General features: G+C 41.3%; 1 protein-coding gene across 1 annotated transcript in view; it reads right to left on the minus strand.

Annotated features, from left to right (window-relative positions):
- Window positions 1-27,772, minus strand: part of LOC124131478 — a 102,486-nt gene that overhangs the window by 9,727 nt on the left and 64,987 nt on the right. The window contains exons 4-5 of the mRNA XM_048380720.1: window positions 10,792-11,002; window positions 7,025-7,075 (exon numbers count right to left, since the gene is read on the minus strand). Of these exons, the coding sequence (XP_048236677.1) occupies window positions 7,025-7,075; window positions 10,792-11,002 (262 nt within the window). The remainder of the gene's footprint in view (window positions 1-7,024; window positions 7,076-10,791; window positions 11,003-27,772) is intronic.

A 27,772-nucleotide genomic window follows, 5' to 3' on the forward strand; every position in this document is an offset into this window, starting at 1 on the left:
CTTTGCAAACATAATTTGGTGTGCATGACCTTCCATAGTAGCATAAAGGCTGTAAAAAGCAGGAATGTTGACTAAATTCTGAAAGAATTTTAAAGGACAGGAACGTGTATAAGTTCCATAGCCTCTTCCATGACTTTAAGGGGTGGAGAGGTAGCCTAGTGGTTAAAGTGTTGGTTTGTCATGCTGGAGACCCGTATTCAATTCTCAACATGGGTACAATGTGTGAAACACATTTCTGGTGTCCCCTCAATACTCTTGAACATGACGCTCACTCACTCCATGGCTTGAGGAATATTTCGAACAACAACTGTTCTCTATGATCAATAAGAACAAATGTATGTATAGATATATAACATAAATTTGAATCTAATAACAGTAAATAAAACAAGGATTATGTGGCAATATCAATTTTTAATTTGACATATTTTGTTGTATTTATGTATTATCTTACTTGTTGCTGTACAGTATTTGGCAATTCATTTTTACCCAATCTATATGGATTTGTCTTCTCACATGTAATAGTTGCCTACTGCATCAAAGTTTACAAAAGTCATATAACTTGAAAGTAGGTTAGATTTTATACACATTACCAAAGCACACATCATGCTAAACACACAAAAGCATTCCAAAACGACAATCATAACATTGCCATGTTGCACTCACATTGAAAAATGAACTCGACAGTACAACACGCTTGTGCAGGTAGAGGATAGAAAACATGGGAAGGCTTGGGGAGGAATGCGTACGTGAAGTACATCGGTACAGTCAGAGGGACTACATCTACCCATGTCCAATATTACCTGGTTTCGATCAACTAATTATTAAAGTAAGCATCTTGAATATAATACCATATCTTAGTGATTGACATTGCTTCAGTTTTACCACCATTTTTACCAGAAATATACCGTAATTTGCAGAAAAAAGTGAGTCAGGGTAAAAAGATTAAGTCTGAGTGAAGATTTGCTAACCAATAAGTCTGCTAAAGCAGCACAATCCATATAGTTTGCCAAGATATCTCATCTATAAAGTCTGCAAAGGTGGCCCCTTCCATGACGTCTGGAAATGTGGCCCAATCCATGTAGGCTTGAAAGGTGGCCCAATCCATTTTGTCTGGAAAGGTGGCTCCTTCCATGTTGTCTGGAAAGGTGGCCCCTTCCATGTAGTCTTGAAAGGTGGCCCAATCCATGTAGTCTGGAAAGGTGGCCCAATCCATGTAGTCTGGAAAGGTGGCCCCTTCCATGTAGTCTGGAAAGGTGGCCCAATCCATGTAGTCTTGAAAGGTGGGCCAATCCATGTAGTCTGGAAAGGTGGCCCGATCCATGTAGTCTGGAAAGGTGGCCAAATCCATGTAGTCTGGAAAGGTGGCCCAATCCAAGTAGTCTGGAAAGGTGGCCCAATCCATGTAGTCTGGAAAGGTGGCCCCTTCCATGTAGTCTTGAAAGGTGGCCCAATCCATGTAGTCTGGAAAGGTGGCCCCTTCCATGTAGTCTTGAAAGGTGGCCCGATCCATGTAGTCTGGAAAGGTTGCCCCTTCCATGTAGTCTGGAAAGGTGGCCCAATCCATGTAGTCCGGAAAGGTGGCCCAATCCATGTAGTCTTGAAGGGTGGCCCAATCCATGTAGTCTGGAAAGGTTGCCTCATCCATGTAGTCTGGAAAGGTGGCCCAATCCATGTAGTCTTGAAGGGTGGCCCAATTCATGTAGTCTTGAAAGGTGGCCCAATCCATGTAGTCTTGAAAGGTGGCCCAATCCATGTAGTCTTGAAAGGTAGCCCAATCCATGTAGTCTGGAAAGGTGGCCCAATCCATGTAGTCTGGAAAGGTGGCTCCTTCCATGTACAGTAAACTACGGTTATAACAAACTCAAAGGGACTACTAATTTTAGTTTGTTATAACCGTAATTCATTATAAGCATATATACAGCATAACTACAGCATATAGTCGGGACTAAAAAGTTAGTTCGTTATATCCGTTAGTTCATTATATGCGTGTTCGTTATAACCGTAGTTTACTGTAGTCTAGAAAGGTGGCCCAATCCATGTAGTCTGGAAAGGTGGCCCCTTCCATGTTGTCTAGAAAGGTGTCCCAATCCATGTTGTCTGGAAAGGTGGCCCCATTCATGTAGTCTTGAAAGGTGGCCCCTTCCATGTAGTCTTGAAAGGTGGCCCCATTCATGTAGTCTGGAAAGGTGGCTCCTTCCATGTAGTCTGGAAAGGTGGCCCAATCCATGTAGTCTGGAAAGGTGGCCCAATCCATGTAGTCTGGAAAGGTGGCCCAATCCATGTAGTCTTGAAAGGTGGCCCAATCCATGTAGTCTGGAAAGGTGGCCCAATCCATGTAGTCTTGAAAGGTGGCCCAATCCATGTAGTCTGGAAAGGTGGCCCAATCCATGTTGTCTGGAAAGGTTGCCCCTTCCATGTTGTCTAGAAAGGTGGCTCCTTCCATGTAGTCTGGAAAGTTGGCCCAATCCATGTAGTCTGGAAAGGTGGCCCAATCCATGTAGTCTGGAAAGGTGGCCCAATCCATGTAGTCTGAGAAGGTGGCCCAATCCATGTAGTCTGGAAAGGTGGCCCAATCCATGTAGTCTGGAAAGGTTGCCCCTTCCATGTTGTCTAGAAAGGTGGCCCAATCCATGTTGTCTAGAAAGGTGGCCCAATCCATGTAGTCTGGAAAGTTGGCCAAATCCATGTAGTCTGGAAAGGTGGCTCCTTCCATGTAGTCTGGAAAGGTGGCCCAATCCAAGTAGTCTGGAAAGGTGGCCCAATCCATGTAGTCTGGAAAGGTGGCCCAATCCATGTAGTCTGGAAAGGTGGCCCAATCCCTGAGTCTGGAAAGGTGGCCCAATCCAAGTAGTCTGGAAAGGTGGCCCCTTCCATGTAGTCTGGAAAGGTGGCTCCTTCCATGTAGTCTGGAAAGGTGGCCCAATCCAAGTAGTCTTGAAAGGTAGCCCAATCCATGTAGTCTGGAAAGGTGGCCCAATCCATGTAGTCTGGAAAGGTGGCCCAATCCATGTAGTCTGGAAAGGTGGCCAAATCCATGTTGTCTGGAAAGTTGGCCCAATCCATGTATTCTGGAAAGGTGGCCCAATCCCTGAGTCTGGAAAGGTGGCCCAATCCATGTAGTCTTGAAAGGTGGCCCCTTCCATGTAGTCTTGAAGGGTGGGCCAATCCATGTAGTCTTGAAAGGTGGCCCAATCCATGTAGTCTTGAAGGGTGGCCCAATCCATGTAGTCTTGAAAGTTGGCCCAATCCATGTCGTCTGGAAAGGTTGCCCCATCCATGTAGTCTGGAAAGTTGCCCCATCCAAAACATCTGCCAAGGTGGCCCCATCCATCTATTCTGGCGAAGTGGACCCATCCATAGAGTTTGCCAAGATAGCCCCATCCATAGAGTCTGCCAAGGTAGCCCCATCCATAGAGTCTGCCAAGGTAGCCCCATCCATAGAGTCTGCCAAGGTAGCCCCATCCATAGAGTCAGCAAAGGTGGCCCCATCCATGTAGTCTGGAAAGATGGCCCAATCCATGTAGTCTGGAAAGTTGGCCCAATCCATGATGTCTGGAAAGGTGGCCCCTTCCATGTAGTCTGGAAAGGTGGCCCAGTCCATGTTGTCTGGAAAGTTTGCCCCTTCCATGTTGTCTAGAAAGGTGGCTCCTTCCATGTAGTCTGGAAAGGTGGCCCAATCCATGTAGTCTTGAGAGGTGGCCAAATCCATGTAGTCTGGAAAGGTGGCCCAATCCATGTAGTCTGGAAAGGTGGCCCAATCCATGTAGTCTGAGAAGGTGGGCCAATCCATGTAGTCTGGAAAGGTGGCCCAATCCATGTAGTCTGGAAAGGTTGCCCCTTCCATGTTGTCTAGAAAGGTGGCCCAATCCATGTTGTCTAGAAAGGTGGCCCAATCCATGTAGTCTGGAAAGTTGGCCAAATCCATGTAGTCTGGAAAGGTGGCTCCTTCCATGTAGTCTGGAAAGGTGGCCCCTTCCATGTAGTCTGGAAAGGTGGCCCCTTCCATGTAGTCTTGAAGGGTGGGCTAATCCATGTAGTCTGGAAAGGTGGCCCAATCCATGTAGTCTTGAAGGGTGGGCCAATCCATGTAGTCTGGAAAGGTTGCCTCATCCATGTAGTCTGGAAAGTTGGACCAATCCATGTCGTCTGGAAAGGTTGCCCCATCCATGTAGTCTGGAAAGTTGCCCCATCCAAAACATCTGCCAAGGTGGCCCCATCCATCTATTCTGGCGAAGTGGACCCATCCATAGAGTTTGCCAAGATAGCCCCATCCATAGAGTCTGCCAAGGTAGCCCCATCCATAGAGTCTGCCAAGGTAGCCCCATCCATAGAGTCTGCCAAGGTAGCCCCATCCATAGAGTCAGCAAAGGTGGCCCCATCCATGTAGTCTGGAAAGATGGCCCAATCCATGTAGTCTGGAAAGTTGGCCCAATCCATGATGTCTGGAAAGGTGGCCCCATCCATGGAGTCTGGAAAGATCGCCCAATCCATGTAGTCTGGAAAGTTGGCCCAATCCATGATGTCTGGAAAGGTGGCCCCTTCCATGTAGTCTGGAAAGGTGGCCCAGTCCATGTTGTCTGGAAAGGTGGCCCCATCCATATAGTCTGGAAAATTTACCCCATCCATGTAGTCTGGAAAGATGGCCCCATCCATAACGTCTGCCAAGATGGCCCCATCCATAACATCTGCCAAGGTGGCCCCATTCATATAGTCTACCAAGGTAGCCCCATCCATATAGTCTGCCAAGGTAGCCCCATCCATTGAGTCTGCCAAGGTAGACCCATCCATATAGTCTGCCAAGGTGGCCTCATCCATAGAGTCTGACAAGGTGGCCTCATCCATAGAGTCTGCCAAGGAGACCCCATCCATATTGTCTGCCAAGGTAGCCTCATCCATAGAGTCTGCCAAGGTGGCCTCATCCATAGAGTCTGCCAAGGTGGCCTCATCCACAGAGTCTGCCAAGGTGGCCTCATGCATAGAGTCTGACAAGGTGGCCCCATTCATATAGTCTGCCAAGGTGTCCTCATCCATAGAGTCTGACAAGGTGTCCCCATCCATATAGTCTGACAAGGTAGCCCCATCCATATTGTCTGCCAAGGTGGCCTCATCATAGAGTCTACAGAGGTGGCCCAATCCATAGAGTCTGACAAGGTGGCCCCATCCATAGTGGCCCGATCCATAGAGTCTGACAAGGTGGCCTCATCCATAGAGTCTGACAAGGTAGCCCCATCCATATAGTCTGACAAGGTAGCCCCATCCATATAGTCTGCCAAGGTGGCCTCATCCATAGAGTCTGCCAAGATGGCCCCATCCATAATGTCTCCCAAGGTGGCCCCATCCATAGTGTCTGCCAAGATGGCCCCATCCATAATGTCTGCCAATGTGGCTACATCCATGGCCCCATCCATATAGTCTGCCAAGGTGGCCCCATCCACATAGTCTGCCAAGGTGGCCTCATCCATATAGTCTGACTAGGTGCCCCCATCCGTCTAGTCTTGAGAGGTAGAGACAGTCACGAAGGTCACCCACCCAAATAGAGTCCATTTTAGCTGAACAGCTAAAGGTGCTACTAGCCATTCAAAACCTCAACAAAACTGTTCCCACTGTGAGCAGTTTAAAGCAGGAAAGTCATTATCCTATGAGAATATTGAGTATAAAACTAATCAATCTAATGATGTCATAATATGTTTATCAAAATGGAAACTCACATCCTCGTAAATTTACGTTTTTTTACCTGGTCTGTTACACTGCTCATGTTTTTATTTGTCTTACAAGATGATAATTGTGCAATCCAGAACGTAACAGTGACATGTTATTGGACATGGGCATACACAGGGTCTACTGTCAAGTGAGTACTTTCACAGTTAGTGTGCAGATAACAAGTGCTTCAACCATCAATATTATACTGATATCATCCTCTGTAAACAAGGGTATTGCAGTCACATGCCTCTTACAAACCCTGAATAACGCTACATTACAAACACAATTCTTGATTTTGCATAGGATGTGACCAATCAATTTGATTTTCCATTTTTGTAAAATCCAAAAAATTTGGTTCTATAGAAAGTTATTTCAAGAGGTTCTTAATGAAAAGACCATCACTTTAAAATATTCATCAACTTTTTTAAATGGGTAGAATTTGAATGTCAGGAGGTATTTAGGCACGGTTCCTTGCACACAGAGGATGATGATGCTTTTGTGTGTTTATACAATCATGATACATACTTCAAAGATCATTGTCACTTGATGTACATTTTCCTAGGCTATTCATTATATTGAAATTGTTTGATTTAATTACTTTATTGAAATTATGTTACTGGAAAATATACTCAAGGAGATACACAAGTTATCAGTCAGCAGAAAAACGTAAGGGCAATAATTCTTAAATTACACATGAATGAACAGAAACATTAAAAGAGTTTGAACAAAGGTAATAAAAATGTACTACTTCATATGCATAAATATATTCAGCAAATTGTGAACTCTATGTGTACAACTGGAATCGTGTACAGACTATGGCTTCAAAATACATAAATATTATTTTTGGCAAAAGTCTTGCAGTAAGTCATCACTAATGCTTGTGCTTAAGTGACACAAAGCACCTTTTTTTTAAAAGAAACTGACAAAGGCTTCATAATGATTTTATATTATAATAAAACACTTTAAACTTATGGGCGGATGTTAATGACATTTCATGAAACCCATGTAAGATTTCATGATTTAAAATGTCCTTATAAAACAATATTGAAATCTAAAAACATGTCATCTGATAAATCTGATGTGTTAATGTACTTTTCTTCCTGAAAGACTTTTGCCATACATCTAGAGTATTGATAGACTAGTGTGATTATTGAACATGTAACAGTGAAATACTGACAGTCCATGCTGCAAGAGAGTGGTGGTATGTTTCTGCAGGCTGAGCATGGAGGTTAGAGGTTAAGGCCCAAAGGGACAACACAAACAGCAGTAGCGATCAGGGGAGATAACTGGGTAATAGAGAAAAAAGGGGAGATAACAACTATACCTCTACCATTCTTGAAGTACTCAGAGTTTACCCTCTGTGGATTGGTCGAAGCTAGCAAGCAAAATAAAATTCAAATTATGTGCTAATGTCTGTCACATTGTTTTGTTACACATCTAATATGGTGTTTCCTTATTACAACCAGGTCTAGTTTCATAAAGCATTGTCGTTCTACGACGGTTGTAACTCCATCATGCTAACAACAGTCATAGCCCGAATATCCCTTCATGAAATTAGGCTAAGGTGTTTATACATAGGAATTTTTAACTACAGATAGCAATTATAAGTATTATTTTGGGAATTCAAAATTAAACAGTTATAGTTTGATTACCTACAAGTTTGTAGATAAAGCTATTGCTGGTTCAGATGTTACCTGGGAAAGTTTTCTTGGTGAAATGAATATTTGTTTTTCTATAAATGTTACACCATAGTACTTAATCATGTATCTGACACATAAACAGTTGTCACACATACACTCTGTTGTAACGATGATCGTCTTTGGTTCTTGTCACTCTCTGAGTCGTGGGACCCGTCATTTTCATCGGGACAAGTCGGGGACAAACTTCAGGTCTGATCTCATCTCGATCGCACTCATGAGACAACATTAAAGTATTTTGTGAAATGTGCTGGAGATGTTATTGGCATAGGTTTGGCTGGCATTTCAAGCTGTGATTGGGATAGGGTTTAGGTGGTGTGTTTTTTACCCCAGGACTTGTTACTGCCATGAGGCTGGAATGGTGTGGATCGAGTTGTGACTGTTAATCATTATCTTGGATTTGTTTGGATTTGTGACTTTTTATTTGGGTGGGGTTGGGGGTGATGGGGTTACCTGGTGGTTAAAGCGTTGGTTCGTCACGCCGAAGACCTGGTTTCGAATCCCCACATGCTTACAATGTGTGAAGCCCATTTTCTGGTGTTCCCTGTCATGATATTGTTTGAATATTGCAAAAAGAGGCGTAAAACCATACTTACTCACTGGGTGGGATGGTGTGTGGACACTTTAGGCTGTGACTCATTTAGGATGGGGTTGTGTGTGGAGTTGTGATTTGTCATTAGTTTGGGTGGTGTGAGGAACTGTGATTGTCATAAGCCTGGGTGGTGTGTGGAGCTGTGATTGTCATTAGCCTGGTAGGTATGTGGATATGTGATTGTCATTAAGCTGGGTGGTGTGTAGAGTTGTGGTTGTCATTAGGCTGGGTGGTGTGTGGAGTTGTGATTGACATTACGCTGGGTGGTGTTGGGAGTTGTGGTTGTCATTAGGCTTGGTGGTGTGTGGAGCTGTGATTGTCATTAGGCTATGTGGTGTGTGGAGTTGTGATTGTCATTAAGCTGGGTGGTGTGTGGAGTTGTGATTGTCATTAAGCTGGGTGGTGTGTGGAGCTGTGATTGTCATTAAGCTATGTGGTGTGTGGAGTTGTGATTGACATTACGCTGGGTGGTGTGTGGAGCTGTGGTTGTCAATAAGCTGTGTGGTGTGTGGAGTTGTGATTGTCATTAAGCTGGGTGGTGTGTGGAGTTGTTATTGTCATTAGGCTATGTGGTGTGTGGAGCTGTGATTGCCGTCAGGCTGGGTGGTGTGTGGAGCTGTGATTGTCATTAAGCTGGGTGGTGTGTGGAATTGTGATTGTCATTAAGCTGGGTGGTGTGGAGCTGTGATTGTCATTTAGCTGGGTGGTGTGTGGAGTTGTGATTGTCATTAAGCTGGGTGGTGTGTGGAGTTGTGATTGTCATTAAGCTGGGTGGTGTGTGGAGCTGTGATTGTCATTAAGCTGGGTGGTGTGTGGAATTGTGATTGTCATTAAGCTGGGTGGTGTATGGAGCTGTGATTGTCATTAAGCTGGGTGGTGTGTGGAGTTGTGATTGTCATTAGGCTATGTGGTGTGTGGAGTTGTGGTTGTCATTAAGCTGGGTGGTGTGTGGAGTTGTGATTGTCATTAAGCTGGGTGGTGTGTGGAATTGTGATTGTCATTAAGCTGGGTGGTGTATGGAGCTGTGATTGTCATTAAGCTGGGTGGTGTGTGGAGTTGTGATTGTCATTAGGCTATGTGGTGTGTGGAGTTGTGATTGTCATTAAGCTGGGTGGTGTGTGGAGTTGTGATTGTCATTAGGCTATGTGGTGTGTGGAGTTGTGATTGTCATTAAGCTGGGTGGTGTGTGGAGCTGTGATTGTCATTAAGCTGGGTGGTGTATGGAGCTGTGATTGTCATTAAGCTGGGTGGTGTGTGGAGTTGTGATTGTCATTAGGCTATGTGGTGTGTGGAGATGTGATTGTCATTAAGCTGGGTGGTGTGTGGAGCTGTGATTGTCATCAGGCTGGGGAGGGAGGGGATTTGAGGGAGGCAGTAAAACTGATCAGGTCAGTTTACCATCGATATGTTCCTTGGGTACAAAACAATAGATCAAGTTGTACCCAGATTTCCATTGCTGTATCAGGTTGTACACAGACCATAACTAAGCATACCCTGATTTTGATTTCGTCAAAAAAGGACTTGATAGTAGGTCCAAGCATGTAGCTGTTGATTACATGATTGTGGCAACATCTACGTCATTGAATATCACAAGATTTCCAAAATAGGTAATCACTCACACACTGTAGTCTAGGTACAAAACGATAAGGCAACGGAAATCAGGGTATGACTTGTGTATTATTTTGTACCCTGTGTACAGTTTGATTTACTGATCGAGAATGATCCTATCCGTCAACCTGAGGCATCCCTTCAGTCAGGAAAGTACCCTCTGATATATGACTTGTCCCACACTTAATTATCTCATCGTCCTTAAGTACATTATCTCATCCTGAAGTACATTATCTCATCCTGAAGTACATTATCTCATCCTGAAGCACATTATCACATCCTGAAGCACATTATCACATCCTGAAGTACATTATCTCATCCTGAAGTACATTATCTCATCCTGAAGTACATAATCTCATCCTGAAGTACATAATCTCATCCTGAAGTACATTATCTCATCCTGAAGTACATTATCTCATCCTGAAGTACATTATCTCATCCTGAAGTACATAGTTTATCAACCCTCTCTGAGGATATAATTGCTACCCTCTGTGAGGATACTATCTCTGTGAGGATACTTTCTAAGGAATATCATCCCTGCTCTTCCTAAGTATATTATCAAACATCTGAGGATTTTATCTCAAATCTCTCCAATCATATCAATTCAAACTTCTCTCAGCATATCATCTCAACCCCTAAAGTTGTCTCATTACTCTTTAAGAACGGTATTCAGTTTTATCAAATTGTAAACATATTTCTTGTTGAACTTAAGTTCCATATTACATGTATATGTAACTATTCGACATCCATGTTCACAGTCGGCGCTTACTGTTTACTTGCAGGAGGATGTACAAGATAATCATATTAAATGTATTTGTAACTATTCGACATCCATGTACACAGTCGGCGCTTACTGTTTACTTGCAGGAGGATGTACAAGATAATCATATTAAATGTATTTGTAACTATTTGACATCCATGTACACAGTCGGCGCTTACTGTTTACTCGCAGGAGGATGTACAAGATAATCATATCACATGTATTTGTAACTATTTGACATCCATGTACACAGTCGGCGCTTACCGTTTACTCGCAGGAGGATGTACAAGATAATCATATCACATGTATTTGTAACTATTTGACATCCATGTTCACAGTTGGCGCTTACCGTTTACTCGCAGGAGGATGTGCCAGATAATCATATCACATGTATTTGTAACTATTTGACATCCATGTACATAGTCGGCGCTTACCGTTTACTCGCAGGAGGATGTGCCAGATAATCTTCTTCCTGCTGCTCACCTGGCACTCATACACCCCGGAATCTTCCGGCACCACATTCTTTATGATCAGGTTCCATTCCCCTTTTTCTTTAAGTTGTTGGAGGGAATATCGTGGATTTCCAACATAAACTTGTTCCCCTATTGTCACAGGGTTTGGATCCGATGCCCTTCTCCATATTACCTGAAATGTATATACAGTCAAGTCTCGTTAATCCAACACTCGTTAATCCGACAATTGGCTTTATCCGACACTAATGATGGGAACCGATTAAATCAGTGCTATTTAGACCTGTTTATCTGACAGTATCGCACTCCGACTCTGACACACCTAATCTCTAACAAATTGCTGAAATCACTCATTAATCAGTCTCGTTAATCCGACACAGTCATCAGCGTACTCTGTGGTCATCTGCCTGCGAGTACACAGCCCGTGTTTTGATGCGAGACGAGTCTGCTGGCAGGTGCAGGGATAAACTTACTTAACAATAAACAATAATGCTTTAAATAAAGAACACAGGATTACTCACATGCTTAGATTACCTCAATCTCATTAAATCAGATACAAGTTGTCGCTATTGCAAAGGACATCCTATTACAGGTCACGTCAGCACAACCTTTCGCGAACTATGACCTACCGACCAAGTTAACAGTCGCCACTAAGAAAGCTGTTTTCTTTAGCTTTGCGGTACCAGTTTCAAACTGGCGGCTTCCATTCTAGGCTATGTTTTTTAAAGTATTTTGAATGTCATAAAGTCTGTAACAGTTGTTTTGTGTAAAGCTTTAGAGGTTGCATGATTAGAAAACATATTCCGTTAACAATGTAACATAACAATATGAGTTTCAATATTTCATTTTTCATTTTTTTATTACAAGTTTGTATCGTTATCTATCATATAGTTGTCTGATTTTTGATCAGGAACGTTTATACTTCTTAATTTCGTATTTCATACTTGTTAATCCGACATAATCATATTCAACCAACCATGTCAGATTAACGGGACTTCACTGTAATTGTCCCATAAGTTTCACTTGGTAGATTTATTAGGGGTGAGGGGCTCAGGTGGCCCTGTCATTTAAGGGGCTGCATTCGCTCTGCAGAGTTGCATCCCTTAGGCGTGCCAAATAACTTTGATTATCGGTTTGAATCCCACAATTGCCCTGATTATGTTACAAGGTTTGCCTACGCCATGCTCGTACCAGTTGGTTTCACCAATGTGATGAACATCTAAGACCTATGAGGGCATGAGCTGCTCAGTAATCCAAGACGCTGCAATTCACTATGCAGAGTTGCATCCCTTGGGCATGCCAGGAATCTATGATTGTGGGTTAGAATTCTGGTTGCCCCCGATTATGTTTCTAGGTTTGTCAGCACCATACCCGTGCTCGTGGGTTTCACCAAAGTGGTATATGGCTGAGACGTGCATCACATCGGGCTTTCCTCCTACATTACGCTGACACACCATGATATAACTGGAATTCTGTTCAAAGCGGAGTTAAACACAACCCACTTACTCATTGGCCTGCATCACTTGTGCTTTCTTAGTGGTGTTCAAAGTGAGTAAACCTAAATCACGCACACACTCGTTTAGTAGAGGCCATTAATATTCGTTCAGTCATGGGTTAAAATTAAGTATGCAGAGTTGCCTCCCTTTTTAATTCCAGGATCAGCTGTTTATGGCCCATGGTTTCACTAAGTAGTAAACATCTGCATGATCCACAACCTGCATCACTTCTCAGCTCTCCTCCCGATGCAGAATATCACTTAAAAACTGCTCAAAGTTTCATGAAAATGCCAGCTCACCTATCCCCTCCTTCATGTTACATGTATTGTTGGATCCATATTAAAAGGTTTCAAAACATGATTTGCATGTAATTATTGTGAGCCCACATGTCTTAGTAAAAGATGATATGCAATTGCATTATCAATTCTTGTTGCGGTATCAATTCATGTCATACATCTTTGTGTATTTGATACATGTAGTCTTGTGTTGTCTTCTCATTGGAGACAATATGCTGCAGAATTAAAGTAATTTTGCCCTTCTCTCAAACATATATCATTCATGTTGTCTCATCATAAGCGTTGCATTCTCAATCATGGGAAGGAAGTGTCATTGTTCTGATGGCGTCCAAGAGACATGGAGAAGACGTTTTTGTTTCTGAAGTTTTAGTGGCATTTATCTAGACGACATGAATTCACTATAAAAATATCACCATATGTAACTAAAAAGTTCATATGATTTGCATTTGTGTAGCTTTTCTTGCAGAACATCAAGCAAGTTGTCTGGTTTGAAACATAACTTGACCCAAGCAAAACATTGGGGTGTGGCAATGGTATTATCATGGCGTATTGTTGTGTCTATTTGGGTTGGGAATTATTACATGGGTTTCTTATCAAGAATGTTGAACATATTGCAAGTTAACTCTAACATAATTAATCATATCATTATTTCAAGTGAGTGAGTGAGTATGGTTTTATGCCGGTTTTAGCAATATTCCAGTAATATCACGGCGGGGGACACCAGAAATAGGCTGCACACGTTGTACCCATGTCGGGAATAGAACCCGGGTCTTCGGCGTGACGAGCGAACGCTTTAACCACTAGGCTACCCGACTGCCCCTATTTCAAGTAAAAGATACGTCTATATTTCTAGTATTAAGAAGGAAAAAACATTTGGTTGAAACATTCTTGGCAAAAAAGAATAACACAATGAAATCTTTTCTTTGTAAATGGCCTATGTGACCTTCTTTGTTCAAACTTAATGGGTTTCAAGAAGTATCTTAAAAATGATGACCTTCAATATTTATTATAACAGCTTGGTATATCCTTTGATTTCTTAACAATAATATGTAGTTTTATATAATGCAATTCACCCTGTAATTACAACATGATATATCTATCCATTGACATGTATAAAAACATGTAAAAAAAATGAAATTAGCCAGATTGAACCAAATATGGCACTGTTAAATATTCTTCTCCATGTTTATCCCCAATGAGATGAACATTGGATGATATTATTTCATAGTTCTTCACAATGAATATGTGATGTGACTGACTTCCAGTCACTTAGAGGGGGCGGTGGGATAGCCGAGTGGTTAAAACTTTTGCTCGTTTCCCCTAAAACCCAGGTTCGATTCCCCACATGGGTACAATGTGTGAAGCCCATGTCTGGTGACCCCCACCATGATTTTGCTGGAACATTGCGAATATATTTGGAGGACATGAGCGAGTGAGTTTGGTTTTATGCTGCTTTTAAAAATGTTCCACTAATCTCATGATGGGGGAGCACATGATGAAATGTTAATTAACCAGTCAGTGTGGAATGCACAGGTGCAAATATTAAAAGTGTGTAATTTAACAATTGGTTGAATGATGTTGATCAATGTCTGTGTGTAATGTAACAATTGGTTGAATGAGGTTGAACAATTTCTATGATGTAACAATTGGTTGAATGATTTGGTCAATGTCTGTGTGCAGTGTTCTAATTGGTTGAATGATGTTGATCAATGTTAGTGTGCAGTGTAACAGTTGGTTGAATGCTGTTGATCAATGTCAGTGATGTAACAATTGGTTGAATGAGGTTGATCAATTTCCATGATGTAACAGTTGGTTGAATGATGTTGATCAATGTCTGTGTGTAAGGTAACAATTGGTTGAATGAGGTTGATCAATTTCCATGATGTAACAATTGGTTGAATGATGTTGATCAATGTCTGTGATGTAACAATTGGTTGAATAATGTTGGTCAATGCCTGTGATGCTACAATTGGTTGAATGATGTTGATCAATGTTAGTGTGCAGTGTAACAGTTGGTTGAATGCTGTTGATCAATGTCTGTGATGTAACAATTGGTTGAATGAGGTTGATCAATGTCTGTGATGTTACAATTGGTTGAATAATGTTGATCAATGCCTGTGATGCTACAATTGGTTGAATGATGTTGATCAATGTCAGTGATGCTACAATTGGTTGAATAATGTTGATCAATGCCTGTGATGCTACAATTGGTTGAATGCTGTTGATCAATGTCAGTAAGCAGTGTAACAATTTGTGTTTATATGTCTGGTGCCTGGAAACATGGCTTGGTGCATCATGGGGATGTCACCAATGGTATTGCATTCCGATGTGAAGAGTCTAGGGCTGGGACGAATCCAAATTTACTACCCAGGCACCCATCCCCCTACCCGGATACCCATCCCCCTACCCAGGTACCCATCCCCCTACCCGGATACCCACTGTAGGTCTCAAGAGATAGGTACAAATTGTCAGATTGGGAATACTTTGACAGTAGCCCTGGTAAAATGTATTTAGATACACACATAAACCAATCTGGTCATGCTTGCATTGAAGTTGACTGAAGTTTTATCTTCATTCAAACAGATGAAAGTCAGAAGGAATGCGTGCATAGTCAGAAATAAATGTGAACATAAATGACTTATAGTGTAACCATGGAATTCTAGATTAGTTTTGCCTAAACAATATATCACATGACTAACCAGGGGTCCGGCTAGTTCCTCCTCCCACCCGACCCGAGTACCCGAGTTACCCATCACAGCCCTAGAAGAGTCTGTGAAGAATGACATTGCTTAACAATGATAGCAGTGTCATGACAGTGATGAATGGCTGCTTGACATGTGTTAGGTTTGATGTCACAGTGGAGAATGATATTACATTGTGATCTCACAATGTAGAATGAGAATGTGTGACATATCATTGTTTTGTCACAGTAGAGAATAACATTGTGTGACAAATCACCATCACCAACTCACATGCAGTATCAATACTTCACATCCTTCTCACTTGTGTTTTGAATAATCCTGAATGAGGTACTCCTCGTTTTATGATCATCTAGAATGAAATGATTCAGTGAGGCATGATATACATCCTGCCTGTCAGTGAGATATTGATCAGGCCTAAAGTTAACGCCTATATTTCTTAATCGAGGTAACCTTAATTTGTTCCAGTCTTGAGACAAATGCTGAACACCGTTATTCTGCAAGTAAATGTGCTGTCATTTGTCATGGATGACTGCACTGACTCCACATTTCCTTGATTGGTAGTGCAGTCTTCGAAGACACAACACTGACTAGCCAGTTTTCAGCCTTCAGGCTTCCAATGTTGTTGCAACAATCTTCATAAGGCCACGTTTTTAATTTTTTGTTTTTTGTTTGACATCTTATGCAACTCCCTATTTTGACTGGTACCATATGTTTCCGTGTTCTTTGAGGTTAACAACTGACTTGCCTTTGCATGTGTTTGTTATGGGTGCCATCGGTGGGGCAGGACATGCTCACCTTTTCGCGATCACCTGGTGTTATCACTATATTTGATAGTGATTCACAATGAGTGAGTGAGTATGCTTTTACGCCGCTTTTAGCAATATTCCTGCAATATCACGGCGGGGGACACCAGAAATGGGCTTCACACCTGTACCCATGTCGGGAATCGAACCTGGGTCTTCAGCGTGACGAGCGAACGCTTTAACCACCTGGCTACCCGACCGCCCCTAGTGATTCATAAACACATGTTCATGTTCATTTAGCCAGAAACATACAATTGACTCTGCTTTTGGCAGAGATTTCTCATGAATATGGAAAGGGTTTTGTCACCATTACTAACATATTTGTGTATCTAAATATTTATGTGTTAATTTGGAAATGTTTGACCATGGCACAAGGATTGAAACAAAATTACGTAAAACTTGAGCAAACACCTCACTTCACAAACACAAGCCTGCCTTGAATGAATTTTTAAAGCTCATGGATTTCGATCAGTACTGTGGTCAAAAACATAACCAAATCTGAACAAATTAAAGCAGAGGATGCTTCTAAGCTTTCTTTACAGTAACAGGTACTTAAAACATTCTCTGTGTGAGGTGTTTGCAGAAGTCTGATACAATGCAGTGCATGAGATCAGTTGTTATTTGAAAAAAGGAACATCCCTTTTTGTTGCATTTTGAAGTTGTATGTTTTTATTTTTCTTATCTGTCAAAAATAAAGAAAAAATAGAATGAATAATATTATTTCTTTTTGATATTCTGGCTCTGTTGTATTGATCTGTAGCCGAAAATTTAAAAAGTGTCGCCTGGCTGTCTGGTTTCGGAAGTACCCACTTTGAATCCTCATCTTCAAAGTTATCTCTTTGTAAAACTTTTAAGTCCATTTCATCTGGACATATGTCACTATCCTGACTCGATAGCCTTGACGGGAATATAACCCTGGCGCCCAATGCTTCCGATGAATATGATCATGGCTTCCTGGCAGTCAGGGAAGATAGCCTGCACCACATCACGTAGATGAAGATGTAGATACCATTGATTTTCTATAGACATGTGTACCAACTTGAGTTTCTTACACTTCCATAGCGAAATGGTTGGCCAAGACCCCATCAGTCATGGTGCTATGCCATGCCTAACTGTATCCCGTTATCATGGATTTCCACTGTAAATAGTCTTGAATGTCATATTGTCACATCTTGGCTGGAAGATATCTTTTGCTGTAATGGACTTAATAGACGGGAGTACTACACCGGCATGACTGGAGCCTGTTTATACATGCTAAACCAGTGTTAGGATAACAAAATGTGATGGGTTTTAATCTGAAGGGTAATGAGAGGTTGACCTTGTGTAATTACCAGAAGTAACGTACCCATGTTGAATTGGTTCCACAGTGCTGCTTCTTGTCACAGGTGGATCAGGTGGTGGGAATGTTTCACGAAGAATGGGTTGATTCTCATGAGAATGACTTAATGGTTTATTGTAGACATTTCTAGTACAGTTTTGACCTATTCTCCTGAAAGGGTTCACAGCGGTCCCTGAGTTCACAGCGTTCAACCAGGTGCCTCTGACACCGGCAGGGCAAGGTGTGATGATTCGTCACATCATATACAGTCATATACAGTCCATTCAACAAATTATGGTATATCTGTTTCTGATTTGAATATGTAGATATATATTATCATGCTCCTAACATTACTTATGCAAAACAATCTATGAATAGCACGAGAGGACTTCCTTCAGACCAGATTGCCCTCATTTCAGAATTAGCGGGTTGTGTAATGCTAAGTGACCACTGCATCGGTGTGCGTTTTAGTCCCTACTGAAACATGTACATACACCAAAAAAATATTTCCACCTTCATATGGTGAAGTAAACCAAGAGAGTAACATTACAATGTTGAATTTTCTAATTTTTTGTGGAACATATTTTTAATGACAATTGTATATCTGAATGTTGAGCTTAACAACATCAAGTAAGGACTAGAGTGGAAAGGAGAAACTTGGAATACTCATTTTGGGAGGGACAATATTGATATTTAAATTGTTTCAATGTCAATACATTAATACAGTTTTGATTTTGTGGATAAAATTTATCATGTCTTAATAAAATTCATATTACATGTTTCATGGAGTAAGAAATGTGGAATGCCCTAGATAAGATAAGATATGTATCAGGCGGCGCTAAATGTTCTTTAGGTACAGTCATGGGTGAAACCTCTCCAGTAGTCATACACCTCAGAACTTGAAACACATCTCAGGCAGATATGTGTGGCCCAGTGGTCTGACATGTTACTTCTGTACAATGGTGTTTTTTTTAATGCTGAAATTTGCTGACTGAAATTTTTACTTTTATCCCCATACTTTCACTAAGGAAACACAAATAAATTTTGCTTGCTTTTCTTGCTTCAAGATTTGTGTGCTTGTTGGTCAAATGCTTGCTGTTGGTGGTAACTGTTTTAAGTCCATTGCTTGTTGAACATATTTCATCATTTTGTTTGTGAAAATGGCAACTAACAATTGTACCAAAACAAACTGAAATGGTTTTGAATCCCAGGTTTGCTGTGCTTATAATACTTGGTTGGTCAACACCATATGTGTTCATAGGTTTGACCTGATGTGTTCATGGGTTTCACAATATGTGTTCATGGGTTTCACATATGTGTTCATTGGTTTTCACCCTGTGTTCATTGGTTTCACATAGGTGTTCATGGGTTTCACCATATGTGTTCATGGGTTTTACCATATATATCATAGCACCCGAATATATTTTTTAATTACAATAAACTTTTAATTTCAATAAAGAAGAAAGTTAAATTTGAATAGAACATATGGTTTAATTTTTGTAAGATAGCCTCTTTTGTTTTAATTTCACTTTACTGAGTACTTAAAGAAAAATCTGTGTTTAGTAATTTTGATCCAACATCTATTGGAGGCAGGCGTTTAATCATTTCGTAAATCTGTCAGACCTGGCGTATATTCATGACAGGCGTTTAAAGAAGGATTTACGGTACTCAAGTACTCCAGCATAGGTGAGGTTAAGGTGGATTTGATTCCTACATGAAAGACTGCAGTACCAGACCAGGGAGTTAATTGAACTCAGAACTTCACTTTTAAACACGCATGTTGCAGACATTGAAGAGAAACAGTACACTGTCTGGATGCATTTTGACTTTGATGATGCCGAGAAAAACAGACAAAACTTTCGATTGTGCAGCATAACTTTTCAAACTGAAACCTGAGTCTGGATTGGTTTTTAGACATTGCTTCATGAATTCAGTTTTTTTCTACTCATCAGAAGACCGCCTCCGTGGTCTAGTGGTAGAGCGTCCACCTGGAGAGCGGAAGGTCCGGGGTTCGATCCCTGGCCGCGTCATACCAAAAGCATTAAAAGATGGTACCTGTTGTTACCCTGTCTGGCGCTCGGCATTAAGGGGCTAAAACAAGTACTGGTCGGCTCGGAGTCAGTATACTGTGTCTGAGTTGGGTATTCATGTTAAACTGCGGCATGGTATCTCAGTGGGCTAGCACTATAAATTGGCATCAGTCCGGACTAGTACAAGCAGCCACACAAACACACAACGTACATGCACGTCGCTATATAAGTGCAATAATCTTGGACACAACGTTAAACCCAATTTCACCTCACCTCCACTCATCAGACCCCAAAGAGTGATACGTAATTTACTTGAAATGGCTGTTCAAAGTGCTGTTAAACCCAACTCACTTATTCACACACTATTTTAAGACTATAGTATTTGATGTTGTAGCGCCATCCTCATGAGTTTCACCAAATTGTTGATCATTTATCATTTGCATCTTTTTAAGAATTTACCTCAATAGTTTTTACATTGTGCACATCGTTTTTTACATGTACTCCATTAACTGAAAAAACATATTGAAGTCAATTCTTTTAAATAACTATATCAACAATACTCTACAGATACAATACTTATTTAATCATTATCACACACAAAAATGATAGAAAGTATGAAATTGGTGAAATTCAGCATATTAATGCAACCCAAGCCCCGCCCATTCTATGATCAGCCAATCAGAAAACAGTAGTTTGTTAATGGGTGTGGCCTAAGGTCTTTTTCGGTTTATGGAAACATATGTGCAAAAATATTTGCTTGGTTAGCCAATCAAATACCACAGAATCACTTGTAATTTATTTCTGATTTAATATTACATACTAACATATCTAAATGTCACTGCACTGATAGCTCTTCAGTGTGAGTTTCAAACTCATTCCGTCACTTGGCAGAACACCTCCAGCGATGTACAGCAATGAAAATCCTCCTGTATCACCCTCCTGGAAGAAGTCACACTTTAACACATCCCATGTGTTATTAAGGTCTGGGTTGTATCAGAAATTAAATTTCCATGATGGAATACAGACATGTTGATTGCCTCAGAACATTGATAACGTAATAACCGTGACAAGGTGATGAATTAGGATGGAAACGGGGACACCCTCATGAGACTTTAATAATGGTAGACAAAGCGAGGCCACTGTGATGGACATGGCTGTGTACATTATCATCCCAGCTTTATATACCCCTGTAATAGGTTATGGCATTACAAAGACTCTTACCGGCAAAGTGGACGATTGTGTACGGGAGTGTGTCCTCCGATTGCTTTTGGCATCATTGGCAGGTTGACGTCATTAGGGGATGTTTGATATCATTAAATACATTCTTAAGTGAATTCTCCTGACCAATTCCATAGGGCACTGTTTTTGATTGAAATTATTCGAAGAAAATAGATCATAGATGTGGTTTCCCAAATGGTTTGATTTGTTTTTATTGAAAACAAGCAAGAAAGGTCAAATGATTATACTGAAGGTGTGTTTTCATTTTGACCACTATGTTATTGGCCAGCTGTGTAGTGAACGACATTGCAGGTTAGGTACAGGTGGTCACACTGGGCTTGAAAATGCCTTGAATTTTAGAGTTTGTCTTGAATAGGTCTTAAACTGATATTTGCCTTGAAAATAAATATGATGTAAAAAGACCTTTAATTATAACTATGCATCAAATACGAAATTCAAATGTGCTTGTGAATGTCCGTAAACATATTCAAGAATGCTGTATGATAACAAGTAATTTAAACTTGCTGATTTTGTATACTTTGTTTGCATAATGATTTCTTGAATTGCCAGTGTTCTACTGAATGAATGCTTTTGTGATCCGGGATGAGTTACTTCCCTTTATATTACTTCACAGCACTTATATACATGTATAATTAATGTTTGCATCTTGTTTGTGTTTTTTATTTGCCTTGAATTTGAATAAAAGTGCCTTGAATAAGACTTGAAAAGCCCTTGAATTTGTTGAGGACAAATCTGTACCAACACTGAGGTAGCTATTTACTCAATGGATCACTCAGCAGAAATGTTACCGGGAATGTTACCGGGAATGTTACCGGTAATGTGACTGGGAATGTTTCAGAGGAGGAGGGTGGCAAGGGTGGCCTGACTGTCAGTGGTGTTACTTCACTGTACGGAGTTATGTCCCTTGGGCATGCCAGCAAACTATGATCATGGTTTTGATTCTTGGTTTATCCATAAAATACCCATGCTCATGGATTTCATCAAAGTGGTAAATATCTAAGACCTGCATCAATTTGGGTTTTCCTCCCGCATTAAACTGGCATGCTGTGAGAAAACAGAACAGGGCCAGCGGATGTAACAAGGACTGGTTGTCTTGGAGTCGGTATACTGTTTCTGAATGGGGTATTCATGTTAAACTGCAGCATCGTATCTCAGTGGGCTAGCACTATAAAACCTGCATTAATCCCGACTAGTATAAGCAGCCACACAATCGTGCATGCACATTGCTATATAATGTAATAATCTTGAATGGGAGGTTCAAGATTATTTCACCTCGCTTCACCCAATAAGGTTATCCCTGTAAAAAATTGTAAAGAGTTGTTAGTTTCAGTGGAGACTTGGGGTTATCTGGTGCAATATATTAAGTGCATACAACATGATCAATGTTTCCTCCTATCTGCCACTGTGTCACTCGGAGGATACATCTTGATTTGACCCTTTATCTGTCAGTGTCTCTTCCATAGAGTTTTACAGATACGAATCTATAGTTTTGTACTTTGAAACTGACTCCTCTTGACAGGGACATCAGTCAGACTTTTTCTTATTTAAGCCCCTAAGTAAATGTGTGAATTACATACAGAGCAGGTTTGTAGTTTGCTTCAGGACAGTTCCTTGAGTTAGAGCACAAGCATCATTATCTGACGATGGTCACTATTTTGATCAGGTGGGTACATCTATATGCAAATAAAGTACTGTAAAGTATACAGTTTGTCGGGCATGAAACTCTTGTGCATAACTTTGAGTATCTTTGTCACAGTTGAGTAGAACACCTTATCAACTAGCTATTGATACAAAATAAGGATAGATTTAAAACAAATATTCACTATATGGTACATAAATGATACAGGCCCCGTTCAACAAAGTGAAATAGATCCATGAAAGTCGTATGCCTATGTTAAATGTGACAGTTACTGCTGTTGTAGAGCTAAGATGGCTCTGTGGAGGTGAGGTGAAATGGGGTTTAACGTCGCGTCCAAGATTATTGTACTTATATAGCGACGTGCATATACGTGTGTGTGTTTGTGTGGCTGCTTGTACTCGTCCGGACTGATGCCGATTGATACCATGCCGCAGTTTTACATGAATACCCCACTCAGACACAGTATACTGACTCCGAGCCGACCAGTCCTTGTTTTAGCCCCTTAATGCCGAGCGCCAGACAGGGTAACAACAAGTACCATCTTTTAAAGTCTTTCGGTATGACGTGGCGGGGGATCGAGCCCCGGACCTTGCGCTCTCTGGGCGTACGCTCTACCTCTAGACCATGGAGGCGGTTGGCTCTGTGGAAGAGTCCTCTGGTCTGAAGTAATGATGGAAGTGTTCCTTGATGTCATCAAAGCTGCCACTTTCCGTAACCATATGGTCTTTTGGTGGAAAGCAATTTATGGGATATACCTGCCTCCATCCTTTTTAAAGTTCTGCGCACCCTCAATAATAATTTCATGAATTCAGGATGAATAATATTTTTAGGTCTGTTAAAAAATATTTCACTTTATTTCCAAAAATGTTACTGTCATGTCATTGCACCTGTCCAGAAGCCTTAAGAATGTTATAGATGACGATTTCAATGGTCGATTGAAGAAAATCAACAATTGATGCCCTGAACTTTATTTGAAATTCTTACCAGAGTAGAAAAGTCTGTTATATATAGCATGCAATGTACAATGATGATAAATTTAATGATTCCATCCATACCATCTTCAACCCGATAAGTACGTCAATGTAAATTCTAGCATCAGTTCTCAATATGTATGCCAATCAATTGCAATGTTTTGCGTCAGGTGAAACCCAGGACTATTCATATATTTTCAGGAAATACAAACTAAAAGCTGGCTTTCACCTTCTATGGATGGGAAACCTCTGAACTATCAACTGATGTCAGCACACATGTCTTGACCCCTGACTCCTCGTGTTGTCCTCCGGGTCCAGCCTTATTGTTTCAGTTTCTGGGCTAATTAGGGAACAGGTGGCAGCTTTTCTCATCCCCTCCAGCTCATTGCCCTCCAAAGGATACAGAAAGTGAAAAAAGGTGTCTCAAGTACTGTCCACTAGATGGGGTCAACTGTGCACCTGGAGGCATCTCTGAAACAGTGTAGCCTGTTTGTTGACCTTCTACTTGATATGTCGGAAGGAGCATTATTCTTGACCTGTGGTGTCCACCCACAAAAGTGATGTTTGTGACACAAGATTTGTCTGTCTCTCATGTTTTGTTTCCCGATCACAAATCAGGAACAGAAACGGTTATGTTGTAAAACTCTTTTCTGTTTTGGCAATTACAGTTTTCAAGTTTGGAAAACCATTTACGATATGTGGTCATAAAACTGTCACATGCACACATTTAATAATCATGATGCACATTGATGGTAATGGAAAGCTTGTATGTCATCGTTTGCAATTTCATGGGAAAAGTAATTATTGTAGTTTCTAGACGTAAAATGGAAAGATTGAAGTGTCTTGCCCATTGCATCGATGATTCTTTTTATTTCTGTTTGCCATATTGATCTACATTCTACATTTGATGATATACAATATTGAAAATGACAAAAACTATATCTTGTTGCCCATGAAGACCTACACAGGAGACATGTACGGAAGACCTACACAGGAGACATGTACGGAAGACCTACACAGGAGACATGTACAGAAGACCTACACAGAAGACATGTACAGAAGACCTACACAGGAGACATGTACAGAAGACCTACACAGGAGACATGTACAGAAGACCTACACTGAAGACATGTACAGAAGACCTACACAGAAGACATGTACAGAAGACCTACACAGGAGACATGTACGGAAGACCTACACAGGAGACATGTACGGAAGACCTACACAGGAGACATGTACGGAAGACCTACACAGGAGACATGTACAGAAGACCTACACAGGAGACATGTACAGAAGACCTACACAGGAGACATGTACAGAAGACCTACACAGGAGACATGTACGGAAGACCTACACAGGAGACATGTACGGAAGACCTACACAGGAGACATGTACAGAAGACCTACACAGGAGACATGTACAGAAGACCTACACTGAAGACCTACACAGAAGACATGTACAGAAGACCTACACAGGAGACATGTACAGAAGACCTACACAGGAGACATGTACAGAAGACCTACACAGGAGACATGTACAGAAGACCTACACAGGAGACATGTACAGAAGACCTACACAGGAGACATGTACAGAAGACCTACACAGGAGACATGTACAGAAGACCTACACAGGAGACATGTATAGAAGACCTACACAGGAGACATGTACAGAAGACCTACACAGGAGACATGTACAGAAGACCTACACTGAAGACATGTACAGAAGACCTACACAGAAGACATGTACAGAAGAGCTACACAGGAGACATGTACAGAAGACCTACACAGGAGACATGTACAGAAGACCTACACAGGAGACATGTACAGAAGACCTACACAGGAGACATGTACAGAAGACCTACACAGGAGACATGTACAGAAGACCTACACAGGAGACATGTATAGAAGACCTACACAGGAGACATGTACAGAAGACCTACACAGGAGACATGTACAGAAGACCTACACAGGAGACATGTACAGAAGACCTACACAGAAGAGATGTACGGAAGACCTACACAGGAGACATGTACAGAAGTCCTACACAGAAGACCTACACAGGAGACATGTACAGAAGACCTACACAGGAGACATGTACAGAAGACCTACACAGGAGACATGTACAGAAGACCTACACAGGAGACATGTACAGAAGACCTACAAAGGAGACATGTACGGAAGACCTACACTGAAGACATGTACGGAAGACCTACACTGAAGACATGTACAGAAGACCTACACAGGAGACATGTACAGAAGACCTACACAGGAGACATGTACAGAAGACCTACACAGGAGACATGTACAGAAGACCTACACAGGAGACATGTACAGAAGACCTACACAGGAGACATGTACAGAAGACCTACACAGGAGACATGTACAGAAGACCTACACAGGAGACATGTACAGAAGACCTACACAGGAGACATGTATAGAAGACCTACACAGGAGACATGTACAGAAGACCTACACAGGAGACATGTACAGAAGACCTACACAGGAGACATGTACAGAAGACCTACACAGAAGAGATGTACGGAAGACCTACACAGGAGACATGTACAGAAGACCTACACAGGAGACATGTACAGAAGTCCTACACAGGAGACATGTACAGAAGTCCTACACAGGAGACATGTACAGAAGTCCTACACAGAAGACCTACACAGGAGACATGTACAGAAGACCTACACAGGAGACATGTACAGAAGACCTACACAGGAGACATGTACGGAAGACCTACACAGATGACATGTACAGAAGACCTACACAGAAGACATGTACAGAAGACCTACACAGGAGACATGTATAGAAGACCTACACAGGAGACATGTACAGAAGAGCTACACAGGAGACATGTACAGAAGACCTACACAGGAGACATGTACAGAAGACCTACACAGGAGACATGTACAGAAGACCTACACAGGAGACATGTACGGAAGACCTACACAGGAGACATGTACAGAAGACCTACACAGGAGACATGTATAGAAGACCTACACAGGAGACATGTACAGAAGAGCTACACAGGAAACATGTACAGAAGACCTACACAGGAGACATGTACAGAAGACCTACACAGGAGACATGTACAGAAGACCTACACAGGAGACATGTACAGAAGACCTACACAGGAGACATGTACAGAAGACCTACACAGGAGACATGTACAGAAGACCTACACAGGAGACATGTACAGAAGAGCTACACAGGAGACATGTACAGAAGACCTACACAGGAGACATGTACAGAAGACCTACACAGGAGACATGTACAGAAGACCTACACAGGAGACATGTACGGAAGACCTACACAGGAGACATGTACAGAAGACCTACACAGGAGACATGTATAGAAGACCTACACAGGAGACATGTACAGAAGACCTACACAGGAGACATGTACAGAAGACCTACACAGGAGACATGTACAGAAGACCTACACAGGAGACATGTACAGAAGACCTACACAGAAGACATGTACAGAAGACCTACACAGGAGACCAGCATGAAGACCTACAGTAGACCAGAGATTTATGTATAGCTTAAAGACCTATATAAGACCAGAGAGATGACCTACAGAAGACCAGACTGATAGGGGCTACAGACAAACAGGAAGAAGACCTATAGGAGACCAGGCAACTTACAGAAGTCCCTGCAGAATACCTACAGAAAATCAGACTGAAGACATACAGAAGACCTATACACAAAACTGAGCAAAAGACCTTCAGGAGACCTATATATTCAGAAGTCCAGGATGAAGATCTATACAGAAGACCCGGTAGAAGGCTGCTGTATACAGAGACATACTGGGTGCCAGCCGTTGTGACAGCAAGGGACACACGTTATGCATCATCTTATTACTTGTATAGTATATGCCTGTATATTAGACTCATGAATATTCATGATGATGTCAACCTGTTTTCTGTATTGGCTATGGAATAACAAGATAATGGGAATCCTATGCTCCATGTTCATAACTCTCTTAAAACACATAGAGTTGAATCGGTAGGATCTTGTCTCATGCTGAAACTGTAATGGATTTTGCAATGTGATACTGACAGAACGTAACACAGGTTATACAGGGAACAGGACTTTTACAAGATATTAATTAGGTTCAACTTCCAGCTATTCATCCTATAGCTGCCACCCTTACTCATACATTTGATCCAATATTGTACAGAACAAAATAACAATCAGTTCAATCATCTCTATTTTCAGTGATACGGTCACTGGTCCCTGAAGATAGAAGGGTGTGATGAATGATTGGATGCATCTTTGCATGCAAACAATACTTTATCTGCAACAATGTTATAGTCAGTAACTCCATTTGATTAAAGATAGGTTCATGAATGCCATGACCCTAATACTAATAGTAATTGACTTGTGTAGACACTAATTAAGGCCAGACTTAATTTATTTTTCGTTTAACAGATTTTGATACCAA

Source organism: Haliotis rufescens, unplaced genomic scaffold (genome assembly GCF_023055435.1).
Source record: "Haliotis rufescens isolate VD_foot unplaced genomic scaffold, xgHalRufe1.0.p SCAF_1, whole genome shotgun sequence".
NCBI classification, from domain to species: domain Eukaryota; kingdom Metazoa; phylum Mollusca; class Gastropoda; order Lepetellida; family Haliotidae; genus Haliotis; species Haliotis rufescens.